This window comes from Lagopus muta, chromosome Z (genome assembly GCF_023343835.1).
Source record: "Lagopus muta isolate bLagMut1 chromosome Z, bLagMut1 primary, whole genome shotgun sequence".
Lineage (NCBI taxonomy): Eukaryota > Metazoa > Chordata > Aves > Galliformes > Phasianidae > Lagopus > Lagopus muta.
Window position 1 is genome coordinate 2,059,977 of NC_064472.1, and position 24,472 is coordinate 2,084,448.

At 41.4% G+C, this 24,472-nt stretch overlaps 1 protein-coding gene across 7 annotated transcripts in view; it reads left to right on the forward strand.

The window, feature by feature from the left end:
* The window catches only part of DYM (dymeclin), a 150,442-nt gene that overhangs the window by 12,998 nt on the left and 112,972 nt on the right, over positions 1 to 24,472 (forward strand). For all 7 annotated transcript variants that reach the window (XM_048931597.1, XM_048931601.1, XM_048931594.1 and 4 more), the window contains 6 exons: positions 2,041 to 2,093; positions 2,723 to 2,816; positions 3,956 to 4,089; positions 10,674 to 10,746; positions 20,675 to 20,800; positions 21,954 to 22,096. In XM_048931597.1, the coding sequence (XP_048787554.1) occupies positions 2,041 to 2,093; positions 2,723 to 2,816; positions 3,956 to 4,089; positions 10,674 to 10,746; positions 20,675 to 20,800; positions 21,954 to 22,096 (623 nt within the window). The remainder of the gene's footprint in view (positions 1 to 2,040; positions 2,094 to 2,722; positions 2,817 to 3,955; positions 4,090 to 10,673; positions 10,747 to 20,674; positions 20,801 to 21,953; positions 22,097 to 24,472) is intronic.

Here is a 24,472-nt window from a genome sequence, read left to right on the forward strand (position 1 = left end):
AGTCATTAAGTCATTACTATAATAGCTGGGAATGAAAGATGGGAAAGAGGAGAGCTGAAGGAGGAGTAGTGTTACATAGCTGCTGAGGGCAGGAGGGAGCTTTAGGGCTTGCCTTACCCTATGCCTTGCTGAAAGCAGGTCAGCCAGAACAGCGTGCCCAGGGCTGTGCCCTGTTGGGTTTTAAACCTTCACAAACTGAAAGCAAGCTGTTCTGGTAATTGATTGTCCTTAGAATGAAATGGTTGTTTTTTATGTTTCAGTAGAATTGTGTGTATTTCAATACAGGCTACTTAGAATGTATGTAAGTATTTTTGCTTGAAAGTATATTTAGTTTTAGTATTTGACTGTGTTGTGGAGGTGATTTCTTCACAGAACCACAGAATCACAGAATTGTAGGGGTTGGAAGGGAGCTCCAGAGATCATCCAGTCCAACCCCCTGCCAAAGCAGGTTCCCTACAGTAGGTCGCACAGGTCGGCATCCAGGCAGGTCCTGAACATCTCCAGAGAAGGAGACTCCACCACCTCCCTGGGCAGCCTGTTCCAGTGCTCCGTCACCTCACCATAAAGAAGTTCTTGCGCACATTGGTGCAGAACTTCCTATGCTCCGTTTTCTGGCCATTTCCCCTTGTCCTGTCTCCACTCACCACTGAAAACAGTCCGGCCTCGCCATTCTGCCCCCCACACCTTAGATATTTATAGACCTGGATCAGGTCCCCTCTCAGTCGTCTTTTCACAAGGCTGAACAGACCCAGTTCACTCTGCCTTTCTCCATAGCAGAGATGCTCCAGGCCCCTCACCATCTTGGTGGCCCTCCGCTGGACTCTTTCCAAGAGATCCCTGTCTTTTTTGTACTGGGGAGCCCAGAACTGGACGCAGTGCTCCAGATGAGGCCTTACCAAGGCAGAGCAGAGGGGGAGGATCACCTCCCTCGACCTGCTGGACACGCTCTTTTTAATGCACCCCAGGATGCCATTGGCCTTTTTGGCCACAAGGGCACACTGCTGGCTCATGGCCAACATGGCCACCAGGACACTCAGGTCCCTCTCTGCAGAGCTCCCCTCCAGCAGCTCATCCCCCAACCTGTACCACTGCATGCAATTATTCCTCCCCAGATGCAAGACTCTACACTTGCTTTTGTTAAACCTTATCCGTTTTTTTTCTGCCCAGCTCATTTCTTACATGCTCAGGCATCCTAAGGTAGGAAGGAGGAAAATTTTGTCTCTTTTCTCCAAGGAGCTGTTCAGCTTTGGCTACTCTTGGAAATCATGTCTGCCTAAATAAGCTACAGATCTAATCCAGAGATCCTGTGGAAGCTAGTGAGGTCTTTCTGGGAACATGAAAATTGGCCTGACCAAATCCATAGAGTTCTGTCATGGTCTCTGAATTGTGGGTGAATAGGAGAGGAGAGTCAGCTAGAGCACTTACAGAGAAGTCTTCCTATCCCATTAAGTTACTCTTTTTAATGCCTTCTCTTATTGAGATCATGTGGATGATATGTGAATACTGTGTGTTACTGTAATTGCAAGCTGAGAACATGCAAAAATGTGGGGCAACGTCTGGGTGCAAAACTGGATTAGGAAATCCAAAGAAGTACAGAATCAAGGGGCTATATATTGGATCACATCAGTGTATTTCAGTGGTATTTGTCATTTTGAAAGCATCAAACTTGCAGTGTAGCTAATGCCTAATTTCAGTGACGTCAAACCAAGCACAACAGCATCAAAGCCACAGGGGTAATACTGGTAACAAATGGTTCAGTGATGTCTCATTGGCAATTAATTTCTGAATATCAGTTTCCTGTCTTAGTAGTTCATAGAATTTAGCACAGATTTTCGTAGTTCATAAGGTTTAGTAGTTCATATGTTTCTATGGTTGCTGTACTTCAAATGCATATTGTACTGCTCAGTAGCTATGTAAACTAGCTAATGTGTTGTTAAAATGAAGTGCTCTGTAGCAGTGTTTCACTGTTTTGTAATGAATTTTCTCTTCAAGTAATGGAACTTGAATTGCTAATGGAACCGTTTTTTCCCCTCCCCACAGTGCTGACTTAAAACTTTTGGAAGAAGCAACCATCTCAGTCTGCAAATCTTTAGGTGAGAAACTGACATCTTGTTTCCATCTGGCTGAGCAAAAATGTTAGGAACATAGATGTACACATTCACATCTTTTGTATATGTAACTGTATGTGTTCAACTGGCAAGATTAGAATAGTGTCAAGTGTGTTTATGTATTCCAAGCCTTTAGAAAGCTAGCTTTCCTTTTGTAAAACATGAAATGATTGAAAGGTTTAAAACAAATAACTCCGTCCTTGCTACCTCTTTTTCCTCCTGCCCTTAAAGATAATCTGTGAGGGAGAATTAATCAGGGGTGAAAGGAAGGAATAATACGAATGTGGTCAGTGATATTACAAAGAGGCTGCAAGTAGTGGAAACCTGCTCAGCTTCCTGATAGAAAGCTCTATGCAAGCCTTGCAAAGGGAGCCATAGAAGCTTCACACTGGAATATTTTTAATTCAGAACAAAAATTATTTTAGAGAACAATCATGGAGTAGTAAAGCATGTAGTGGAAAATCTTAAAAACAGAGTAACCACTGTTTAGGAAAACAAGTATCATACTTTCTACTTAAGGCATTGACGTCTGTTTTCATTCTACATACAGTTTGAGCTAAATTGTCTCAACTTACAAGTGCTATTTAATTGTGTCTTTGCAATTCCTCATCTAGTGGAGAAGAATCCTCGAACAGGAAACCTTGGGTCGTTGATTAAAGTCTTTCTTTCTAGAACCAAAGAATTAAAAATATCAGCAGAATGTCAAAAGTAAGTACTGGAATAAAAGGTGGGTGCACCTTTTCACACTTCAACTTTCAATTTTTTGCTGGCTTTGGAGTTATGCTCTACCAGTTAACATAGTTACTGAACAAAGTTAAACTTCCCTTAAGTCATTGTTTGAAATTAGGAAAGTGTCTAACGCTTTATCAAGCAGAGAGTATGAAGCATAACTGATGAATGTATTATCTGAACAAAAGAGTATTTGTCTTCCCTGCTAGGTAAGCACATTTGTAGGTGAAAATGATGTGACTTCAGGTTAATTTCTGCCTTCCCAATTATGCACTCCTGGGGGCTTGCTGTCCTAATTTTCTCTGGGTGGACCCCATATGGGCAGTAAGCATGCTGTGTTTCCAGGCTGGAAGTTGAGAACCCCAAGCTCTTTGAGGTGGTTTTATGTGGGGGGCCGACTATTGCGTGGTAGGAAACTTAATGATAGGTGTAAGGGTTCAGATAAGAGAATGTTTTTCAAAGGAGACATTTAATCTTAAGTTATTGATTTTGAGATATTTGAAAGTCACCTGACTTTTTAGCTAAATCCTGATTTATGAAGGCCCTCAGAAATTATTTTCAGATTTGATTGGTTTGAGCAGAAACATCTATATATGGATACTGCTTTCAGGCTGTGTTATGCAACTGTTGTTCAGCAGCAGGAAAGAACAAGAGGTTATGAATGTAGCATCATACAGCTCTTCCAGGAAGCTTTCTGCAATTGTTCCCCCGTAACCTTTGATAAATATTTGACTCCCATCAGAGAGAGAAAGAAGATGTTCTTTTTAATGCCTCGTTGCTGCCAGAGCTGCTCTGCTTATATCTGGAGAGCAATGCTAATCCTTCCTGGATGGCTTCTGCTTATTTAATCCATCAGTGCATCAACACAGCTTGATGTTGTGCTGTTGTATGGGCTTCCTAGTGCTCACTTGTTGTTACTCAAGGAAATGTAATGAAGCCGTAGCCTCCCTGCATTCAGAAAGAATCTCAGTTAATGCTTTAGAGCACTTCAGCTTTTCCTTGCTTCAGCCATAGGAACTCTTCTGTTAATGTCATGTATCTTGTGATCATTGCTTTCATTGCTTTTAATGCACTTTTCCAAATTGTGTTACTGATTCCTGTTTCTGCTTCCTTTCCAGTCACCTCTTTATTTGGCAGGCTCACAATGCATTATTTATTATCTGCTGCTTGCTGAAAGTGTTCATCAGTCGGATGTCAGAAGAGGAACTGCAACTTCATTTTACTTATGAGGATAAGACACCTGGCTCATATGGTAGGTATCTGCTGCTGAAATTGGGCAGTACTGATGTTAGATGTGTGTCGTACCCCCCAGGACACCCTGTGAGATTGAAAGTATGTAGGCAGTAGTAAAACTGGCTTTCCTCTTTCAAGTCTGAAATAATTAGGTGTAAATTATCTTCCTTTTTATCTAGCATATGAAGGAGGATGGCTTTAAAGTGTGCTGAGAGCTTTTAGAGACTTGTTTACTGTTGTCTTTTGCTAGAATTAAACATCTGTTTACAAACTGTTAGTACACTACAGGTTCTCATGGCAAACTAGCCCTCTTCTTGAGCTGTGTTCACGTTGTTAGGATACACAGGATGGCCTCTAACCCAGTGGGAGGAACAAACGAGAATGGAGTGTAGCTTTTCTACCACTACTGTGAGACTGACACTGGAGGAGTTGTTTAGGAGACTGGATTCCTTATATTTGCGGAGATTGGAGGAAGTTACTTTTCTTACCTCAACTGTTCACCACTTTCAGTGACATCAGGGCATTAATGCCATTTTTTTCTCCCTTCCTGGGGCTTAGAAGTTGCCTTCCCTTTGTGGTTCTGTAAGTTGATTGCCTCTTGTGACCCTGCACATGCACTTCACTGCTCTGTTCTCTCATCTGCAGGAAGCTCTATGGAGGAAAGAGATGTAGATCGTATTACTTGGTTCTCTTTCTTCTGATGATAGAGGAAGAGGAGAAGTATTCCTTGTAGAACACCACAGGAACATAAGATCCATTGTTGTTCTTATGCCTTGGAAGTAGTGTAGCCATACTTCAGGAGAAGGGTATTATAGAAATAAATGTACTCTTTGGTTTACCTTCTCACATTCCATAAGTCAGTAACAGCTAGGAAATAGAATTACTTTGATTTTTAGAAATATTGACAGTTGCAATGATTTTTTGATCCCTCAAAAGGCAGAAGATAAAATTGAGCTGGTGGACAAAACTTCTACCAAAGTATTGGCAAAGTGTATTTAAATAGAATGTCTTAAAGGGAAAAAGTCCTCCCCAGGAAAAAGAAAAAAAGTGTTAAACAAGAACGGTGGCAGCAAAGGAATGGCTTTGTTGTAAAAGCACTCCTGCTGTCATCTGTTTGAAAAGCAAACCAAAGTGACTAACCAGGAAAGTCTTCTGAGCATAAATGTGTTCAGTATTCTGTTGACAGCAAAAAGAAAACCCACGTGTTGTCTGCTACAAAGCTTTGTGTAGCACTGTGTCAAGACACCTTTGCAGAATACATGGTGGATAATGCTGGCAAGACAACGTTGATCTCTTTAGCTTTGTTTTAAGACACTGATGACTTTGTAGTTGTGTATGTGTTGCATGAAGCCAAAAAACGGTTTGGCCAAAAAGGATTGGCATCAGAATGCTGATACTGTGCAAGTGAATTGTGAAAGAGTAACCAAAAATTTCTGAATGTGGACTTCCCTCATCTGTCAGTCCAGCAAGGAAGGACACCACTCAGAATGCCTGACAGCTGCTTGCTCACTAAATAGTGAAAACTCCTCTTGAAAATCTGTTTTAACTCCTTGGCGCCTTCCATTGCTCTGGGGAAATCAACTTCTGATGCCAAGGGATTAAGTACTGCATGTTGAAATGGTTTAATGTATTTAAACTGAGGTGAGTAATCTCCAAGAATGAGGTCAGCTAACTGGTGCAGCAGCAAGTGGTGCCTGCTCTTTGCACTGTGTCATGGCATATTGTTTGAGGGTTGAGAGCTGTTTACTGAAAAAAAAAAAAGCCTGCCTACCTCTTGTTTCAGTGTAGCACAGGAAAACAGATGGAAATGCTGACAACTTTTGTTAGGGCATCAGCAATCTTTATTCCTCATGCTGGGAGTTCCTTGTGGTGCAGTGTTTGAAAAGAAAAAAACAAAAACAAAATTACTTGCCACTGGGATAGATCCATGTTTATCCTATCTTTAGTAGCACTCGACTGTAATTCTCAGTGATGTTTACTTGTGGTAATTTTATGCACTTTGATGGCAAATGTGCTTAGCAGCTATCTTGGAGCTGAATGCTAGCTGGATGTTCTTGATTAGGAAGAGGATTGTGTGTGGTCTGCTGGCTAAGGCAGGAGACTGAAGGCAGGAAACCAGTTCTCTGTCCCTGCTCAGCTGTGGGCTGAGGCCAGTGCTGCTCCTGACCTGTGTTTCCAGTTGGAATACTTTCTTCAAGGTACTGGGTTTTATAGCATGCTGTGTTCACGTAGCCAGCATTTCTTCTTCCTAACAAGTCCTTCAGATAATGTTTTCAAGTATGTACTGTGTGGTCTTTATACTTACCAATGTGAAAAGTGAAGTATAATTTGCAGAGCGTAATGGAATGCTTTCGTGTTAGGGTTCATTAAAGTAAACAGAAAAAAATGTTTCTTTTATTTTCATAATGAAGTCTGGCTTTCTACACCATGTATTTCATTCTTTAGAATACAATTTGTTCTGAAGCTTACACAGATTTATTTATACAGATTTATTAATACTTTCTGTTTGCATCCATCAGTGTTTCTTGTGGGAAAGCATAACCATTCAGCTTAAACCTCTGGAGTTGTTTTGTTTCCCTGTTTAAACTATCAGCATCGCGTTCTTTTTCCTTTTAGCTTGTGAATCCATCCTAGTATCATGTGAGAATAAGCAGAGGACCTGTTAGCTCAGAGGGCCTAGCCACATTGTCAGCTCACTCAGTTTGCTCGCTGTGCAGTCACAACATCAGCACCTGCTGTGTGTTTGGTATTTCAGGCAGAACTTTATGTGACAGTAATGGCCTGTGGAAATATCCTTGCCATGGGCTTTTGAGAAATGCCTTCTCTTCTGACATAATTGCTGTTGTTTAGGTGGTGCTTTACCTGGCTTACCTGGAAGAATCGCCTCCCAGTTTTTACAGTTTTCTGTAAAAACTTTCTTTTACAGTTTGCTTTCAATCTTTCTAAATGTTCAGTTAATGCTTTTTCCTGCTGGACTGTATTTAAGTTTGGAAGAAAGCTCTGTAATGTTATTTCACATCAGAAGATGTGATTACTGGAGTTTTTCTCTTTGCAGAAAGGTTAAGTACAAAGGTACGTTGCAGCCTACCTTCATGGTGTTCTAATGAACAAGTGGCACGGGGCTGAGCCTCTGCTGCGGGAGGATTTACTGAATTCCTTCCCGAATGCTCAGGCTCTTAATAGAAGTTCTCACCCCCTGGCAGTTTTCAGGTGGTTCCTTATGCCTGGAGGAAGGACACCCTTTGTCCTCACCCATAATTGGGAAGTTGGATGCAGCTCTGGAGATGATTGCACAACTTCATTTGTAGGAAAATCCTCATTGACACTTAAACCACGTCCTTTAAGTTTCATCTAAAAATTACTGGTATCAGTCAGTGCTAAATTAGGCTTGGCACATGCTGAAGCTGGAGTAAGTCTTCAGATTGTTTAGCTTTTGGTAAGGCTTCTGTTGCGTATATCCCTTAATGTCTTTGGGTTTTTCAACTGTACTGTGATTGAGAAGTATGGGAGAGATTGGCATGTGCTACGTATTGTATTCTAAAGCAAACTGTGGATTCATTTAGCCTATTCCTTGACCTGTAATAAACTTTATTCCTTTTCAGTGTAGAAGTTTTTAGCATAGAGTTGCCAAAGACTGTATTTGGTATGTTATAACAAATGTAGAGGAATCCCAAAGTGCCTGTAGCCTTGGAAAGAAAGCAGCTGAAAATGTACAGTTTGTTTGAGATCATACCTGGGCTTTGACATGCAGTGGTCTTGTTTTATCCTGGCAGACAACTGTGGGCAGAGGGGCATGGAGGACATGGGAGGGGAAATAAACAACCATACATTCACCAGAGCCCCTCTAGACTTGCAGGTTATTGCGTACAGGAAAAGAAGGGTAGCATTAGTTCATGCATTCATCGTTAGCACTGCTAAGGGAAAGCTGGGAACCCTTGGGAGTTGAAGATCTAACCACAATACCCAAAGAAGCTTCGAGTCTGTGGGTTGTACAATTAACTGCATGTATGAGGCTTTAAGTACCGTTACATGAGTAATTTGACTTATTGCTTTAGTGGTGTCCAGGTTCTATCCAATCTATAGGAGCAATAGGACAGCAAAACAGGTGGCATCTAAGGTGGAGTTATACCTTGCTGTGTCAGTATGTTACTAGTGTTGGGCACGTCCTGCTGCTGTAGCTCAGATTGGGTTGTGACAACATAGCATGTTGGTATTTGAGAAGCAGTGCTGTTTTATTACCTATATGAGATCCCATATTGTGGCTCTAACCTTGTCTGGAAGGATTTGCCCTGTACTTAAGTTCCCAAGGCTTTCCATGGATCCAAGTGTGTGATCTGTGAACATGAGCAAGCGTTGTGTGTATTGTCTTTATCCTGCTGTTGAAAAAGATACTGTTTATGAAAACACGGAGTGTTCCATGTTTATGGCTTGCTCTCACGTTATAGATTTGGCATGCATCTGTGTCATTGTTTGGAAAGACAAGAATTAAGCGAGAATGCCCGTGCCCCAATGGGGGAAAGGACACATTAATTACTCTGGTGGAATGACAGTGATTACAGCCACTAAGGTTTTTAGGAAAAAAACTTTGAGAGCAGAGCAGGAAAGGAAAGGCAAGCATCTTCCATCCTGCATAATTGTCCCAATCCTGTGTTTCTTGCATTAGTTTGAATATAAAGTGTGAGGAAAAGCCCTCTTTAGTATTCAAATAACATTGCTCACTCTTCAAATAAGTTGTGTGATAAACAATATTCTCAAAATGCACTGTTGTTACTTTTTCTGTCCTTTTTCTTCTTGCTTTCCTCAACCATTAACAGAAAAAAAACAAACCAAACACAATAGGACCCTTTTGATGTGGAGCAGTCTTGCTTTATCAGCATTTTATAGATTCAAAAAGCTTTTCAAAAGTGACACCTTCAGGTGCCTTTAGCACACATTATTTGGGCTTCGTTGTGGCAGTGGTTTCTGTCTGATGTTAAATGTTCCTAGCAGCTCTTGTTTTCAGCTAACAGGAGCTATGCTGTGTTGCTCTTGGGTTCTATATGAAGGAAACCACGTTTCTGTTATAAAAAAAACTCACCTCACTTTGAATGTGCAGTTCACTAGGTGACAACTGTTAATATGTTTTTAATAAACTGATTATGGAAAGAAATACTTCTGCTTTATTGTGAATGTTCCCTTTGATATGTTTGTTGAAATCGAGTTTTTGGAATTACAGATTTTTTAGTTTGGGTTAAGCAGAATAACACTGTCATAACCTGCAGGGCTGTGTTTATTGCATGACCTACTTATTTGAAAGCACAAAGTGAACAAGAATTGTGTGTTCATTGTGCTGCAATGCTGCAGTGCCTATTTGGCAGCGCAGAGGAAAAAGCTTTGCTTGCTCTTAGGCATTCAGAACTGTTAAATCCCTTTGCTTCAAAAGATTACTTTTTTAAAGTATTGCTCAGTGCATGTTAGACAAATGTAACTTCTTTCTGTCTTTGCTTATTCTTCACTTGCTATTAAAAAAAAATGGGGAAACGAGCAGTGCAGAGGATTTTGAGAGGAGACTTGAACTGTGGGCTCATTAAGTCCTTAATTATCAGTCAGTCAGATTGCCTGCGAGAGCATGATTAAATATGAGCTTAGGTAAGCAGTGAGAACTTCCAATTGTTAGTAGCTATTTGTTTTGCACGTAAAAATCCTAGCATCACTGGTGATAATCCAGCCCTGCAGAGAAGGACCTGGGGGTCCTGATAGATGAAAAGCTGAACATGAGCCAGCAGTGTGCTCTTGCAGCTTGGAAAGCAAATGGCATCCTGGGCTCCATCAGCAGAGGGGTGGCCAGCAGGGACAGGGAGGTGATTGTCCCCCTCTGCTCTGCTCCTGTGAGGCCCCATCTGCAGTGCTGTGTCCAGGTCTGGAGCCCCCAGCACAAGAAAGACAGGGAGCTGTTGGAGAGGGTCCAGAGGAGCCACAGAGATGATCAGGGGACTGGAGCACCTCCCCTACGAGGACAGGCTGAGGGAGCTGGGCTTGTTCAGCATGGAGAAAAGAAGGCTGTGGGGTGACCTCATGGCAGCCTTTCAGTACCTAAAGGGAGCCTGCAAACAGGAGGGGAATCAACTCTTGGAAAGGGGAGATAACGGCAGGACAAGGGGAAATGGTTTGAAGTTGAGGGAGAGAAGATTGAGGTTGGATGTCAGGGGAAGTTCTTTGCTGTGAGAGTGGTGAGGTGCTGGAACAGCTGCCCAGAGAGGCTGTGATGCCCCGTCCATCCCTGGAGGTGTTGAAGGCCAGGTTGGATGGGGCCCTGGGCAGCCTGGGCTGCTATGAAATGTGGAGGTTGGTGGCCCTGCGTGTGGCAGGGGGTTGGAGCTTCGTGATCCTTGAGGTCCCTTCCAAGCCTGGCCATTCTGTGATACTGTGAATCCCAAATGCTTTTTATTTCATGTAAAAATGCTGTAGTTCTAAATCAAACATTTCTTCTAGTGTTCATCCCTGAATTAGAAATGTTCATCATCTGAACCAATGTTTAAATCTGTTTAAATCTAGGTTTGTTTGTTTGTTTGTTTTTTTTGTTATCTGAAAATCCAGAAAACCTTTGCTATGATTCATTTTCAGGAACAGAATGTGAAGACCTCATAGAAGAGCTGCTGTGCTGCCTCATCCAGCTCATTGTTGAAATTCCCCTCTTGTAAGTTGGCTCTGTTATCTTCAACCTCCCTCAATAAGCTGAACGTTTGAGAGAATATAAACATGCAATGATGAGATCTTAGCATTGAATGCTTAGATTTGAATGCTGCGTGTGGTGATGAAGTACTGATAATGATAACCCACAGCCATGAGTTTGGAAGAAAGATGTGGTCAGCATTGTGCACCCAGCTCAATCCATCTGGAGAAGTTGTTCTGTTTGCTTCATTTGAGATATGATGATCCCACATTCCATGGCTGTATGTGCCACAAAACATAACTAATTTTCTTTTTACAATTGGTAGTTTTAAATGAGGGTAAACTTTCTTTGTTCTTTAGGAATAAAAATGTTTTTCCACCTCTGCCTAGATTAACTTTGACTTTTTTCTAGTATGAACTTCAGCAGAGGTCATGTCAGCAATTGCTTTTGTGTTTAAATCGCATTGTTGTCTGTGCCTAAAGCGTGTCTCTTCAATTAAAGCATCGCAGCTTTGAAAAGAGTTCCTGAGTGTTCAGTATAGCGTGGTATGTAACTCTGATTTATTTTATACTTTGTATTTCTTCTTGGTTGGGAAGCAGACCAAGATGCAACAGTTGAAACATTGCTCTCCTTAAGTACAATCACCTCAGCATTGTGTGAGGTTTGGGTAGTATTGTGTAACAAATTAGCAGTGTAATTTAGTGCCCTTCTGCAAAGTTGGTGAGTATTTCCTGGAGCAGATCCACTTTTTGAGTGGAGCAGGTTAGAGGAGGTACAGAGGAGTGAAAGGATTGAGATAAGTGGGGAATTTGTGCATCTGGCAGGATTTTTTGAATTGAAGTCCCATTATTTGTATGGAATCCTGTATCACGTTCTGGTTTTTTGGCAGGAAGAGTTTTAAAGGCATACATGTTCTTAACCCTTTTCAACAGGTGAACCTGTCAGCTTCTGTATTTCTGTGTGAATGTGGATGCTGGGAACAGAAGTGTCTGTAGCACTCAGCCCTTGTCAATACTCCATACGCTGATGATTTAATTGAAGAAGTCACAAAGCCTGTTTAAAATGTTCAGTGATCAGATGTGTTAGAAACATTATTTACCTTCTGGAAGAGGTGGATGTGGAAATGCCTATTTTGTTTTTTGACAAATAAGCTTTCTGGCCTATATTTTTCCACAAATGGCATGCTGCTGAACTGTCAGCTTGAACAACAGTAAGAAGGATGCTAAGATTTACAAAAATGTCAATCATTCCCACGTTTACTAGTGTAAAAATGTTTAATTATGTACTACTGCTTTAACTCACTTTTTTTTTTTTGCATGTCATGGAAGGGGAGGTAGTGTAAGGAAAAGCAGGTAGAGGAAAATGTTGCTTTCTGAAATACACAATCACACAGTGGTCCTTGGAAGAGTTTTCCTGCAGCTTGTTGGCCTTTGTGGTATCTGCACTGCAGGGCAAAAGACTTGGGACCACAGCTTGTTGCAGGGAGAGTGAAAAGAACTCTGTTCTTCATAAAGGTGTTATAAAACTGAGACATCTGGACATTTGTTTAAGGTCATTTTTTTGTTGTTGTAAGTTGATCAAGGTGGTTTCAGTGGCATGATTACTTTTTAATTTCCTTTCTCCCTGATTAGATTTATACTATCATTTTTTTCCTACTTTGTATCAGGGGAGTAGTTATGTTCTTCCTATAGCTGGAATAAATCAAGGAGATTTCAGGCTTATCAGGTGATTTTGGGGGTGGAATAAGTGGAGCGGACTACATGAAATCTTCGAGTGTAATGATTTGTGAAGTGGGACTTGGGTCCTTTGCTGGAGCATAGGCAGCTTGCAGTGGCACAGACTGTTAAAGTCTGCATGCTGAACCTGTGTTTGCAATGTAATTCATAACAGCAGATTTTTTTAGAAACGTTCAATGGGCTTAGCAGGGGATTATCACAATTACCGTGTCATTTGGTTCTGTAGATACGCTTTCATGATGGACTAATGCAAGCATCTGCTGTCTGAATGCATATCTTCTCCAGATCCTGCTTTTAATGTTTGGTTGTTTTTTTTTTCTCCTTCAATAAAGCACTAGGATCAATTTTAGTGTGTTTGACACTGTCCCCATATCCAAAACACAGGAGCAGAGGCACATGTACATCAGTCCTGGAAGCTTCGCTTTTGAAATCGTTCTATATTATCATATCAAGTGCCTTTTGGTGGGGGAAGTCAGTGCACTTAGAGCAATAGAATCATTGGGGCTGGAGCAGACCTCTGAGATCCCCAGCCACAGCCCACCATGCACACTGGCCATGTCCCCCAGTGCCACGTCTCCACAGTTGAGGAACACCTCCAGGGATGGGGACTCCCTCACCTCCCTGTGCAGCCTGTGTCACTGCATCACCACTCTGAAAATAAATTGTTTCTCATATCCAGCCTGTATATAACTGAAGGAAATATTTGGAAAATTACTGAAGTAAGAAAAAAAAGTGCTGATTTTTGCTGGGCAAGGCTCCAGAGCTGTATAGCAAAGCATATCGACACTGTTAACAAGGAATGGAAGAAGCTGTTTTTCAATGTTGGCTTTGTTTAGAGAGGTAAATATCCTTCCTGGCAGCTGCACTCAGTGCAGCTAATGCAAATTGTATCAGAGACCGTGGGGCTTTGCATCATTGTGGCCCAATATCTGAGAATTATTGAGAGGATCTTGAATAACCCTCATGAAAAATAGGCTCTGCTGCATTGTACAGAATGCCAGCAGGGAAGGTTTTGTGTATCAACATTTAAATGTAAGAAATTTTATACAAATGACAGTTATTGCATTTCATGAATTAGACTTGTGCAGTCTCTTCTTACACTTGTGTTACAGTACGTTGATGGCTGGTTTTTGGCTCACTTGGGTGTCTTATGGGTACTCTGTTTTTTCTTTGGTCTCGCTAACATTAGCACCCAGGGGTGTACATTAGTGACCAAAATTGCATAGTCAGCAAAAGGTAGAACTTCAAGGTTTAACCTTAAAAGTTTTATGTAGAAACTGTTGTGAGATAGAGCTCCCAAAGCTTAAAATTATAAAGGCTGCTTTCAGCAGCTTGTTAAGGGCTGGTCTGTGTAACGGAACATCTGGTTGTTATCAGTACATTTTCACTTCATTAAGAGCTATAAATGCGTGTGGAAGGAAAATGAAATACTGTGATCTGGTTACATCACTGCTAAGTAGCACCCTGTGGTGCCAGTGGAAGGGAGTTGATATTTCTATTACATTCCATTATTTTTTTATGGTTAAAATTGTTTTAGGCTGCAATCTTAATTACTTCCACACTTAAATGTTAACAGTGTGTGACTTGTATGAGGATGTTTTTGTGTTTTGTGGGAGCTTAAGAATCAATTTTAGGAGGAAGAGTGGAGGTAGAATTGATTGTGACGTGGAATGCAAACAGCCAGTGCCATTTACAGATAGTGAGAATTGCTGGGGCTTTTTTTGCTTGCTGATTGTAAGCAGCAGAGTGGTTAAGCACTATGTGATTGTAGATCATGTTTCAATATTTTCTTTGTTTTCAAACCAGTAACAGGTTTGGTTTAATGTGTGCAGTCCTCTGTGACATGCAGCACCGTCTGCTGCAAGGCTCTGCTCATCAGCAAGGCTGAGTAGAAATGCCTTGAATCAGTGGATGTCTAGTAAATTTTGAAGTATTTTGAAGAATTTTCATCATCTTTAGATCATTTTTTCTCACTGCAAATCTGTGGCCTTTTACATATTTGAAGGTCCTACGTGGAAGAATCTCAGTGTCACATTCTTTGTTTTAATATTATCCTGATTTAGTTTCTACATTAGATCAGTGTTCCTTCTTATGACCTTCCCTTCTCTAGGCCTGCTTTAGTGCCCATTGATGTGTGCCAGCCTCACTGTTCACAGAGCAGATTGGTGCTGTTTGTTACACACCATGCAGTATAATCGAGTTCCAGGACATGTTCTTTCTCTGTGGTTTCCAGCCATGTTCTAACAAAAGCTATTGGATGTAGCATCTTGAAAGACACCCACTTGCTAGTATTTTGGTTTGGTCTTTAGGCCGGGTACCAAAGGCACCAAGGGTCTGGAGTCAATACGTGTCTTTTTGGTGCCTTGGTGGTTTCACATCACTGACTGCTACCTGATTGAAGCCTTTTTCCTCCGTGATCTGGCCATTCATTAGACCAGAAGAGATTATTGTTGCCACCAAGTGTCCCTTCATTAAGATGGCTCTGCCTTGATACAAATGTCTGACGTTTCGTACAATTGTTAATCATGTGATCATTAAGGTTGGAAAATGAGATCGAGTCCAACCATCAGATCATCTGCTCCAGCCACTTATTCCAACAAAGGGAGCCAGACTAAGGAGAAGCCATGTTACAAAGCCCTTTCTCCTTGATGGAGCAGGTCAGCCTTTCCTGGAACGTGATACGGTTTGTTGTCTGACAATCATCTCTGCAGCTGCCTTTTCCCTTGGAGTTGGAGTTGTCAGCTACTTAGGAGAAGTCACTTGAGCCATACGTTTTTGTGAGTATTCAGATTGTTATCTTGTGTTCAGTTGCTCAAAGGTGAGGTCTTTCTGTGAGATTTAGAACATAGAGTCATTAAGGTTGGAAAAATTAATCAAGTCCAACTGCCAACCTATCCACACCATACCCAGTACTTACTTACAAGTCCTGCTGATACGAAAAAATAAACACAGAGGCATATAGCTGTATGTACAACACTTAAAACTCTCAGACTTACAATATTATGTTTGTAGAGGAAAGAACACAATGCCAGTGGGGTGAAGATGCACGTGGTTGCATGGTCTCAGATGGTTTAGATATAGATTTTGGAGTAAAATGTCTCGGATGCCACTATTGTTTGTCCATTACATCCTTTTAGAGTATGTCCACCTTCTTAGCTTGTTCTCTCAATCACTAGACTGTCTCCTGGCCAAGAATACCTGCTGATGGAGGGAGATGTAGTAGGAAATGTCACAGGTGCTCTTTGCTTTCTCAAGAGTAATTTAACTATGATGAACACCGTTAGCTGCTGCAGTGCATGTTTGCCATCATGAGTGTAAAGTTAGGAGTGAATCCGGGAGGAAAGATTAGGTCCACTTGCAGTTGTTGTACATGTATCCTCAGGCTGATAACCAGATCCTCCAGTGGCTTCTCAGCTCCCAGCCCCTCTTCTATTCTCTTGGTGACCCCTCTTTCACTTTTCTGGTGGGCCGTCAGGAAGCAGGAAAATGAAACCTGGTTCCTGTATGATTGGAGAGATTTTGTATGAATCAGCCTTGCTGGCAACAGTCCTGAACTAGAGAACAAGTTTCCTCTTAACTTTTTAATGCTTGTTGTAGGCAGCTCTGGCTGGGGACAAGTTCAGGGAAATATTTAAGCAAGGAGAGAGTTTGGTGCCGTGGTGTGAGATGAATTTCAGAAGTTTGTTTGTGAGTGCTCAACCTGTTCTGTAGGCATGTAATCACTTTTAGCCTCTCAGCCTCTGTTTGCTAAGGTGTAGGAACAGTTGCATTTAATTGAGGTGTTAATTTGTTTCATTGCTAGCAGAGATTTCCCTGAACATTACCTCTATGCTTAATTTTAGCTCTTCTTCCACAGACCTGTCTCCAGGCAGGGAACAGAATGGAATGATGTGAGCACAGCAAGCAGTGGTGAGCACTGCTTGGCATTGGAAAGAAGCTAACAGCAGCAGGGTAGTGAAATGTAGGTAGATTTGTGGGTAGGTAGCACTGGGAGGAGGTTGTTTGCATCCCCTTATTAGTTTAAATGGAAGAAAGTAAATGCCAGGACAGTGGGGACTTGTTTGGCTAGGACTATAGCTGTTGTTCTGTCGAGGACAATTTTATCGTACGCAAACAGAACCAGAATCACAGAATCACCAAGGTTGGAAAATACCTGCAAGACCATCCAACCATCAACCAAATTAAATGCCACTCACCTTAACGAATAAGGTGCTGGTGGCATCATCCTCTGATCTTGCTTGCTTTTTCTTCATTCTGCAGAAGCAGATAAGTGTTTTGGGTGTTGTATTTTTTGATGGGCTTCTGTATTATGGCCTTCACCCTTTGGTCTACTTCAGCACTTTCTTTCCACCATGAAGCCTGTTGATGTGGCAGGGTAGCTGTCTGCTGCATGGTACCATGCACTGTGAGCACTGGGCTCTGGGTGCACGCAGGTTATGGCAAGTGTTCAAGCTACTGCTCAGACAGATTACTGTCTGCTTTTGTGTGCTCTTTTCCTGTTTCTATCATAAACATCATCTTTTATTCTTGTTAACAATTGCTGTTTTGACTGTGGAACACTGTTTTTGCGCATTTGGAACTCGAAAATGCAGTTTCGGTTTTGTGGCGTATCTGAAATAACTGCCTGTAAGAACTGCAGAAGTACAAGGTGAAATCTCCGTACAGAGGAGACCTTGTGAGGAGTGATGTGTGGCTGAATGGTCTGTTGTGCTTCACAGCTGGCACCATAGCTGATCTCATCTCTCAGATCTCCTCCAAAATGTGAATGAAACAGTGGCTAGAGAGATGGGAGGGAACATGGAGAGTTTGAAAGGAGGAAAAAAAGGCAGGGGAAAATGACAGGCTTTTATCAGAGCTCACAGAAGTGGTTTCTGACAGCCCTCTCTGATCTGGCAGGGTAGAGGAAAAAGAAAATGCCTGAGGTTTCAAGCAGAACGATAAAGCCTGGAGCTAGTACATGTCCCCTGCTACCACGTGTGCTGGTTAAAGCACAGGGAGCAGCATTACTGATCCTGTGTCTCTGCTGCAGAAGCAGGTAGATGGAGGTCCTTGATAATGTAAAAGGAAAAAAAAAGTTGTTTCTGGTGGCTGATCTGTGGCCCAGGAAATAAAGGTGCACGTCCTTGATGGATAATCAGAAGAGAAGTGTTATTCCTTCCAGTTTTCATCCCAGAAGAATCAATTTCTGCTTTAGAAATATTCGTAAGAATCAATTCTTTCCAAGTCTAAATGCAGTGCTTCTTTAAAGCAGTGCTCTTCAGGGGGAGCCCAGCATCTCTGCTGTCTGCTTGGCAGAAGGATTAGATGGAAAGCATAGCTGACCTCTTAGAATCTTTTGCCATTTGATTTATTTAATTGTTGTCTAAACATTGCTACACTAGAAATTGTGTGCAGTTGTTTAAATTAAATCATTCGTTAAACTTGAAATGATTAGGTGGCAGTGCTTATTGGAAGGAAGAGTGTACTTATGAAAATGTGTATATTAATACTCTGTAGTACACAATTAGCTAACACCTGTGACATATTGACTCATTTTCTCATAGGTAAGTAGCTTTACTAAGCAGTGTGCTCAGTAAATACATAAAATTGCCACTCGTCTAAAGCTCTTGTCTTTTTTTTCACTCAAGTCCATAATTTTCTGAAGAATTTATATAGCTGTAATTAACTGAAGCTATACGACGTGTCTTTAGACACACACCTTTAAACTGTAAAACAAAATTGGTCCCCAGAAGTCTGCTTGAGGTTGGACATGACGTGCGAGGACGTGGAGGGATTCAATGTGGTTAAAAGACAGGGAATATGGAACCAGGAGAGCAGCTGCTTGTAATGGGGAGATAAAGACTTCGGTGTGGTTTGGTGCACTGCTGCCTGAAGCTCATGTGCTTTAGGCATGAGCTTTGTCTGAGGTGTGTTGAGGCATTGGGAAAGAAAAAGAACGGCGGAAATTAAACATGAAGTTCCTCTGCTTTTCTGACATGAAGAGCTAAGTAATTCTGGCGTGTAATTGATACTTGAGTTCATTATTTCTCATTTCCTCCTCATCTGCAAGCAAACAGCTTTAAGAGGAAGTCAAAGATAAGTATAAATTCTATGTAAGGTCATTCTGCATTCGTGATAGCTTTAATAATAATGAAAAAAAATCGATCCACCCCAAAGTTGTGTAGTCTGTCTGTACAATTGAACAGCATTTTCTTTGAAATTGAGATGTTCCCAGTAGTTCTTGTGCCCCTTTGCAAGTGCTTGGGATTCAAAAAACCGTACACTTGACCCTGGGTGGAAAAAATAATTTAGTTCTGAAGCCTTATCATTGTGCTGCTGGTAATTAAGGATGTGTGTGGCTTAGGGGTTACCATGGATATTAGGCCCCCAGTTGAGATTGAGAGAGAAGATTTAATTTGAAGAGGTTCTATAGGTTGAGTAAAAAGTATCTGCACTCAAACAGGCCTTAATTGAATTCTGAATAGGAAGAGAAGGGCTTGAGCTGTGTGAATTTAGCCTTATTTTGCTTTTTCAGTTATGTAAGGAAGATTATGTAAGCAGATTATGTTCAAAAATTACTTGTACATTAACTTCTTTGTTTTTTTACCTTGAACTGAATTTTATGAAAATAGAGAACAATTTTGTAATGTCTCAGATTTGTGTTTCCAGTTGTATGGTGGGTCAGAAAAACAAGCAAAGAAATGACTGAGATGCAGAGACAGCCCAGTAGGCTCTGTACAGTTTTACCCAGGCACTTTGGGTGTTGCAGCATGTCACAGTTGTCCTTCTCATGCATCGTGTCAGCGTCAACTCAGACTTGGAGACATTCTGGTGTTCTCAGCCTTGGAAATAAGCTTTTGTCTTTTTGTATAGCGAGGAAGTGTTTCTTCTAAGCTCTTGTATTTATTTTATTAGGAAAAAAAAAGTAAAGAAATATTGTCTGGCAAATAAACTTCTAATATTCTACCTAGCTCTTCCCCATGCTGCTTAGGATTGATGTGGGTGGTCAACTGCAGAGCACAGGTTGTTGGTGAGGGGCTGCGGGCCATCTCTAGCTCAGCCTTGCTGCTGGCACAGGTGGGTCTGCATGGCACCAGCTCACAGCAACCTCAGCCTGCTCTGATGCTCAGCACTGTCCAGCTCCCTGTGCTGTGGGCACAGTCGGGTAACTGAAACGCACCGTGTGATTTCAAGGAAGAGTGTTCGTTAGGCAGTAAGTCTCTCCCTGACATAAGTATTACAGATTCCAACAAAAGCAGCAATTGGCATCACTTTTTCTTTTCAACACTTCTTTGTATTGGAAGTGGTGTGGCTCTGGAGTGTGCAGGACTTTGGTCCAGGAAGTAGCCGTTCCCGTTTGCTGTTGATATTGAGCAGGTAACACTCACCTTCCTCATCCCTTTCTTCAAACTCTGACCCACAACTGACGCAGAAGGGTTGAAAGCAAGAGTAGGGCTCCTTCATACCAATGTTTCATTTTGTTTTAAAGCTATGCTCTGTAACAAAGTTGTTATAGACAGAGTTGAAAACAGAAACCAAAGAATCTCCAAAATAACTTGACTTTCTCATTCATTTTGCTGCACCTTGCCTAAATAACCTCGACTTAATGAGTTTTGCTAAACCGTCTGCAGTCACCACTGAATCATTATACTGTATTCTTTGGGATTGGCAGTAATAACTTTAAATGTCATACTTTGTCACCTCACAATTACTACTGAAAATGGAGCAGCTCTCTGTGGCATTGTGATATCCCGAGCACTTCTTACAGTTAAGGTAGCATTTATTTGTATGTGACAACTCTTCCGTAGCGATCCATTCTTCCTGGCATATGGAGTTGTGTTTGGCTTGTTGGCTGTTTCCCAGGCTTAGAACTTAGTTGCTTTTGTGACAGTTTTGTTTAACAAGACAAAATGCATGTCTTTGAGATGTATTTATTATTTTTGAGGTGAAGTATAGTCTGAAAATCGAAGGTGGAATGTTGTAGGCAATACTGTAGTGTTTTTACATTGTCCTGTGACATAGCACGAAATGCTTGTGGCAGTGACAAATAATGCATTGTCTGTGTGCAATGATACTGTTTTCTACTAAGAGGGGTTTTTCTAAGTTGTTTGGTTGCTCTCAGTTGAAACTTTCTGTAAAGTGCATAACCTCAGATGAAGCTACTAAATGTTCTTATGAGTCAGTTTGTAAACAAAGCCATTAAATTAATCCTTATGCATTTTCCCTTTTTCCTGCAGAGATATCACCTACAGCATTTCCTTGGAGGCTGTGACAACGCTCATTGTCTTCCTTTCCTGCCAGCTCTTCCACAAGGAAATTCTGCGGGAGAGCCTCATTCACAGATACCTGATGCGTGGGCGATGGTATGTCATGTTTTGGAGCTAGATAAAATGGCAACTCCATGAAATGGAGCTTGTTTAAACCGTTTGTGCTTCTACACAAAGGCAGTGAAACAGGCTTGGTAGTAATTTGTTCTCCCTATAAGCAGCGTCTATGCTTTTCGATCAGAAACAGTCTGCCATTTCTCCTCTTTCACCTTTAAATTGCATACAGGCAGCTGTTTGGTAAAGGTAATTACTATCTGTTCCTGCAGTTCCTGCTAGAAGCGGGGGGTAGTGCCTCCTGTGAGATATGTGAGGAAAGGAAAGAGGATGAGGGGAATATCTGGGAGTAGGGCAGAATGTTCTGGTTTAAGCTGGGAGTAGCAGGTAGCTGGCCAGTGGAGATGAGTGGAGGGTTTAGTGGCTGGGCATATATGACAATGAAGGGTCTGAGGGCACTGGGTAAAGGGGCTGGAGATGACCATAGTGCAGTCTGTATACCTCTGCATCACGTGGGAGGAAGAATTGAAGAACTGTTTCTTTCCTTGGAAATCCTTTTCTTTGTTTCTTAGAAAAGCTGCTACGTCCTGTTTACATCCAACAAGTTGCATGTGCATTTGTCAGAACCACTGTGTGAGGTCGGATGTTGCATTGGTCCTTGCACATTGACCCCAGCCATACACAGCCATACACCACGAGTTGGAGGAATACTTTTCTTACCTGCTCTATTTCTCCGAAGCATAGAGAAAAAAACAAACAGTATATTCTTTCTCTCCCTAGCATAAATATTTTTCTACTTGTTTCTTGGCGTGAAATAATACAACAGTTGCACGGACCGATTTATAGGCAATATTCAGAACAAAACATGTTTGTGACTGCTGTTGAAGGTGCTTCTGCAGAGCCCTGTGGAATTGAGTGCAGCTCTGCAAGGGCAAACATTTGTGTGCTCTCCCTTTTAGTTTGTACAGTGGCACAGTGCTCAGGACTGCTTTGCAGGCCACCTGGTCTTTGCTGTGCAGATAACAAGTATCTGCTATTCTGCAGATGTAGGAAGTGATTAAAAAGATTCTGAAAAGATCTGAGATCTAAGCTAAGCCTAGTTCCAGCAAACAAAAATATGTAGTATTGACTCTAGCTGAGCTAAATCTTGCTCCTTGTAAGTCAGCCTTTGTTGTTTTTTTTTTTGTCTTTGCAGCCTCCCATATACCAGCAGACTCGTGAAAACTTTGCTCTACAACTTCATTAGACAAGAAAGAAGCCCTCCTCCAGGGACACATGTCTTTCAGCAGCAGACAGATGGAGGAGGACTGCTGTATGGGATTGCATCTGGGGTGGCAAGTGAGTCTTCTGCATGCAGTTCATCAAACCTTAGGAAGTGCTGTCCTATGGGTGACCCCTTCTACTAACATACCCATAACCTGTTCCTTTTCTGACAAGTTTCAGTGTTACTTAGTATATTTAGGGAACTTAATGGCACTTTTTCTTTTTTTTAGTCAAGAAAATGGCTGTTCATGTTTGTTACACTTTGTGCTGTTGTTTCGGTCTTCTTCATGCCACATGTGTGTTTTTTTGCTGTGTGTATTGCATGCGAAAGATCTTCCTAAAGGATTTTCTTTATCATACAATAAGAATAAAACTAAATGTACTGCTAACAGTAATAATATATATTACAGCAGTGCACATTGCTTTTCTTTAATTTGATAAATGTAAATAACACTTTACAATTCAGTTGCTGTTAGAACACATGCTATTTATTTTGATCTTTTGTGAAATCAGTCACTGGAAGCATCTCTATGGAATACTGAAGTTCGTGCTGCGTGTGCTCTGCCAGAAAACATTTCAGTCTGTGGCAGTGCTCATGGATCTCCTCTTGGAGGCAGTAAGAGAGCACATCTTTGCAGTGCAGTGTATCCTGTGTACCACCACGTCTGTGTCAAGTGAGGTTACACACAGCCCCATGCCTTCACTGGAACACTGTCTTCTTTCTGATTTCCAGTCGATATGGTTGGGGCAGACAGTGCAATGTTAGGCTTATGCCCCTGATGCGAACGTGTGAAAGAACAGTTGCTTGGTTTGCTGTTTATTTAAGCAGTGAAGAGAAATGAAATTGTTCCCTATGACATGTTTTTTATTGTGAAAGTCCCAGCAGGTATGTTCTTTCTTTTCAATTGCTGGAGAAAATTGCTTTTAAAATGCTTTCTGAACTAGTTCTCTGTATGTGGCTTGTACTTCAGCTCGTGGCTGGAGAGCAGTTTTCTCTGTGTTTCTCTACTTGTTCTGATCTCACGGCCACTGTCGTCATGCTCCAGTATCCTTCTGCCTTAATGCTGCTACAGGCAAAAGAGCTTTCTTTTCTTTTCACTTGCTGAGCTTATAAAGTCCATCCAGATTGTCTCCACTCTTACCTTCCTCCATAGCTCCCCTGATATCATATCCCCACAAGTTCTACTTCTTATGTATAAAATTTGCGTTGCTCAATTATAAATTAGTCTGCATTGCTCAGTGCAAAATCCTGAGGTCTCTGCCTACACCTGTTCTTGTCTCTTCCCACACTTCCACCCCCTTCCCTTTTCTTGAACCATTCCCTTAACAGCTCCCTTGGCACACTCCTACACTTACGTTGTTCCTTTTGTGAGCAACTGAAGTGCCATCTTATCCTCTGGTGAGTCAAGTGTCTTCATACAAAGCTTTAGGCGAAACAGCTTTTATAAAGAGCCTTCTAATGACCTTTCCAGGAAAAAAGTGCTGCATCCAGTTAGAAAGTTGGGAGATTTTTTCTGTCTGTGTGCACACAGTTGATGTTTTTGTCTGTTTGTTTGTTGCATATGGTGCTGGACAGTATGTGGAATTTGGATGCAGTAGGACTGATAAAGTAAATGGCACATTTGTCCATTGGAAGCATCTCTGAGTTAAGCACTCTGTATTTGGTTTATTTAGCATTAAGTATGTGTGTGGAGTGCAGTAGAGATTTGAAAACAGCAACACAAACACTGGTTGGTTATGAATCTGGAGTAAGTTCTGAGCAGTGGGCTGCTGTGAAAAACTTCAGAAGTCTGTATGGTTTATTTTTTTGTATATTTTTGTAATCTTTTATGATTTTACTGGATAAATGTTGAAAGGAATGGAAGAATTGAAGATTGGCTTTTTTCTAATGCTTAAAATGCATAATGCTCAAAAAAACTTGGGATGGAAAAGGATAGCCTGGTTTTTAGGAACCTTCATTTTTCATGTAAAACTTGGAGGCTTAAGATAATTACTGTGCCTGTTAATTTGGAATTACATGACTTGACACCATAGTCATCTGCCTCATTGTATTACGTTCTGCGTATTTTGTAGCCGCTTGCACTGCAGCAGATGAGCACTCTTGTTTAAGCACTGTATTTACAGCCTCCCCTTCCTTTCTTGTGATCAGCAGAGTATACAGAACACAAGCAGAAGTTTACCCTTTCCCACAGTTAACCTTCTCCTGCTTCTCATCTACTGTAGACTGCTTCTTTTTCTGTCACGAGCCTCCTTAACCCTGAAACCACACAGACAAGGTGCTCACACCAGTTACTTCCCTTTGACTCTACTGCATGTAAGCTATCAGTATGCTGCAAGAACATTTCTTCATCTTGTACGTAAAAGACCTTGATTAGAATTGCATTACCAATAATGTCAGCTTCCAGTAGATAAACAAACAGTTATGTTTTTGGATTGAGAGGGAAAGCGAAA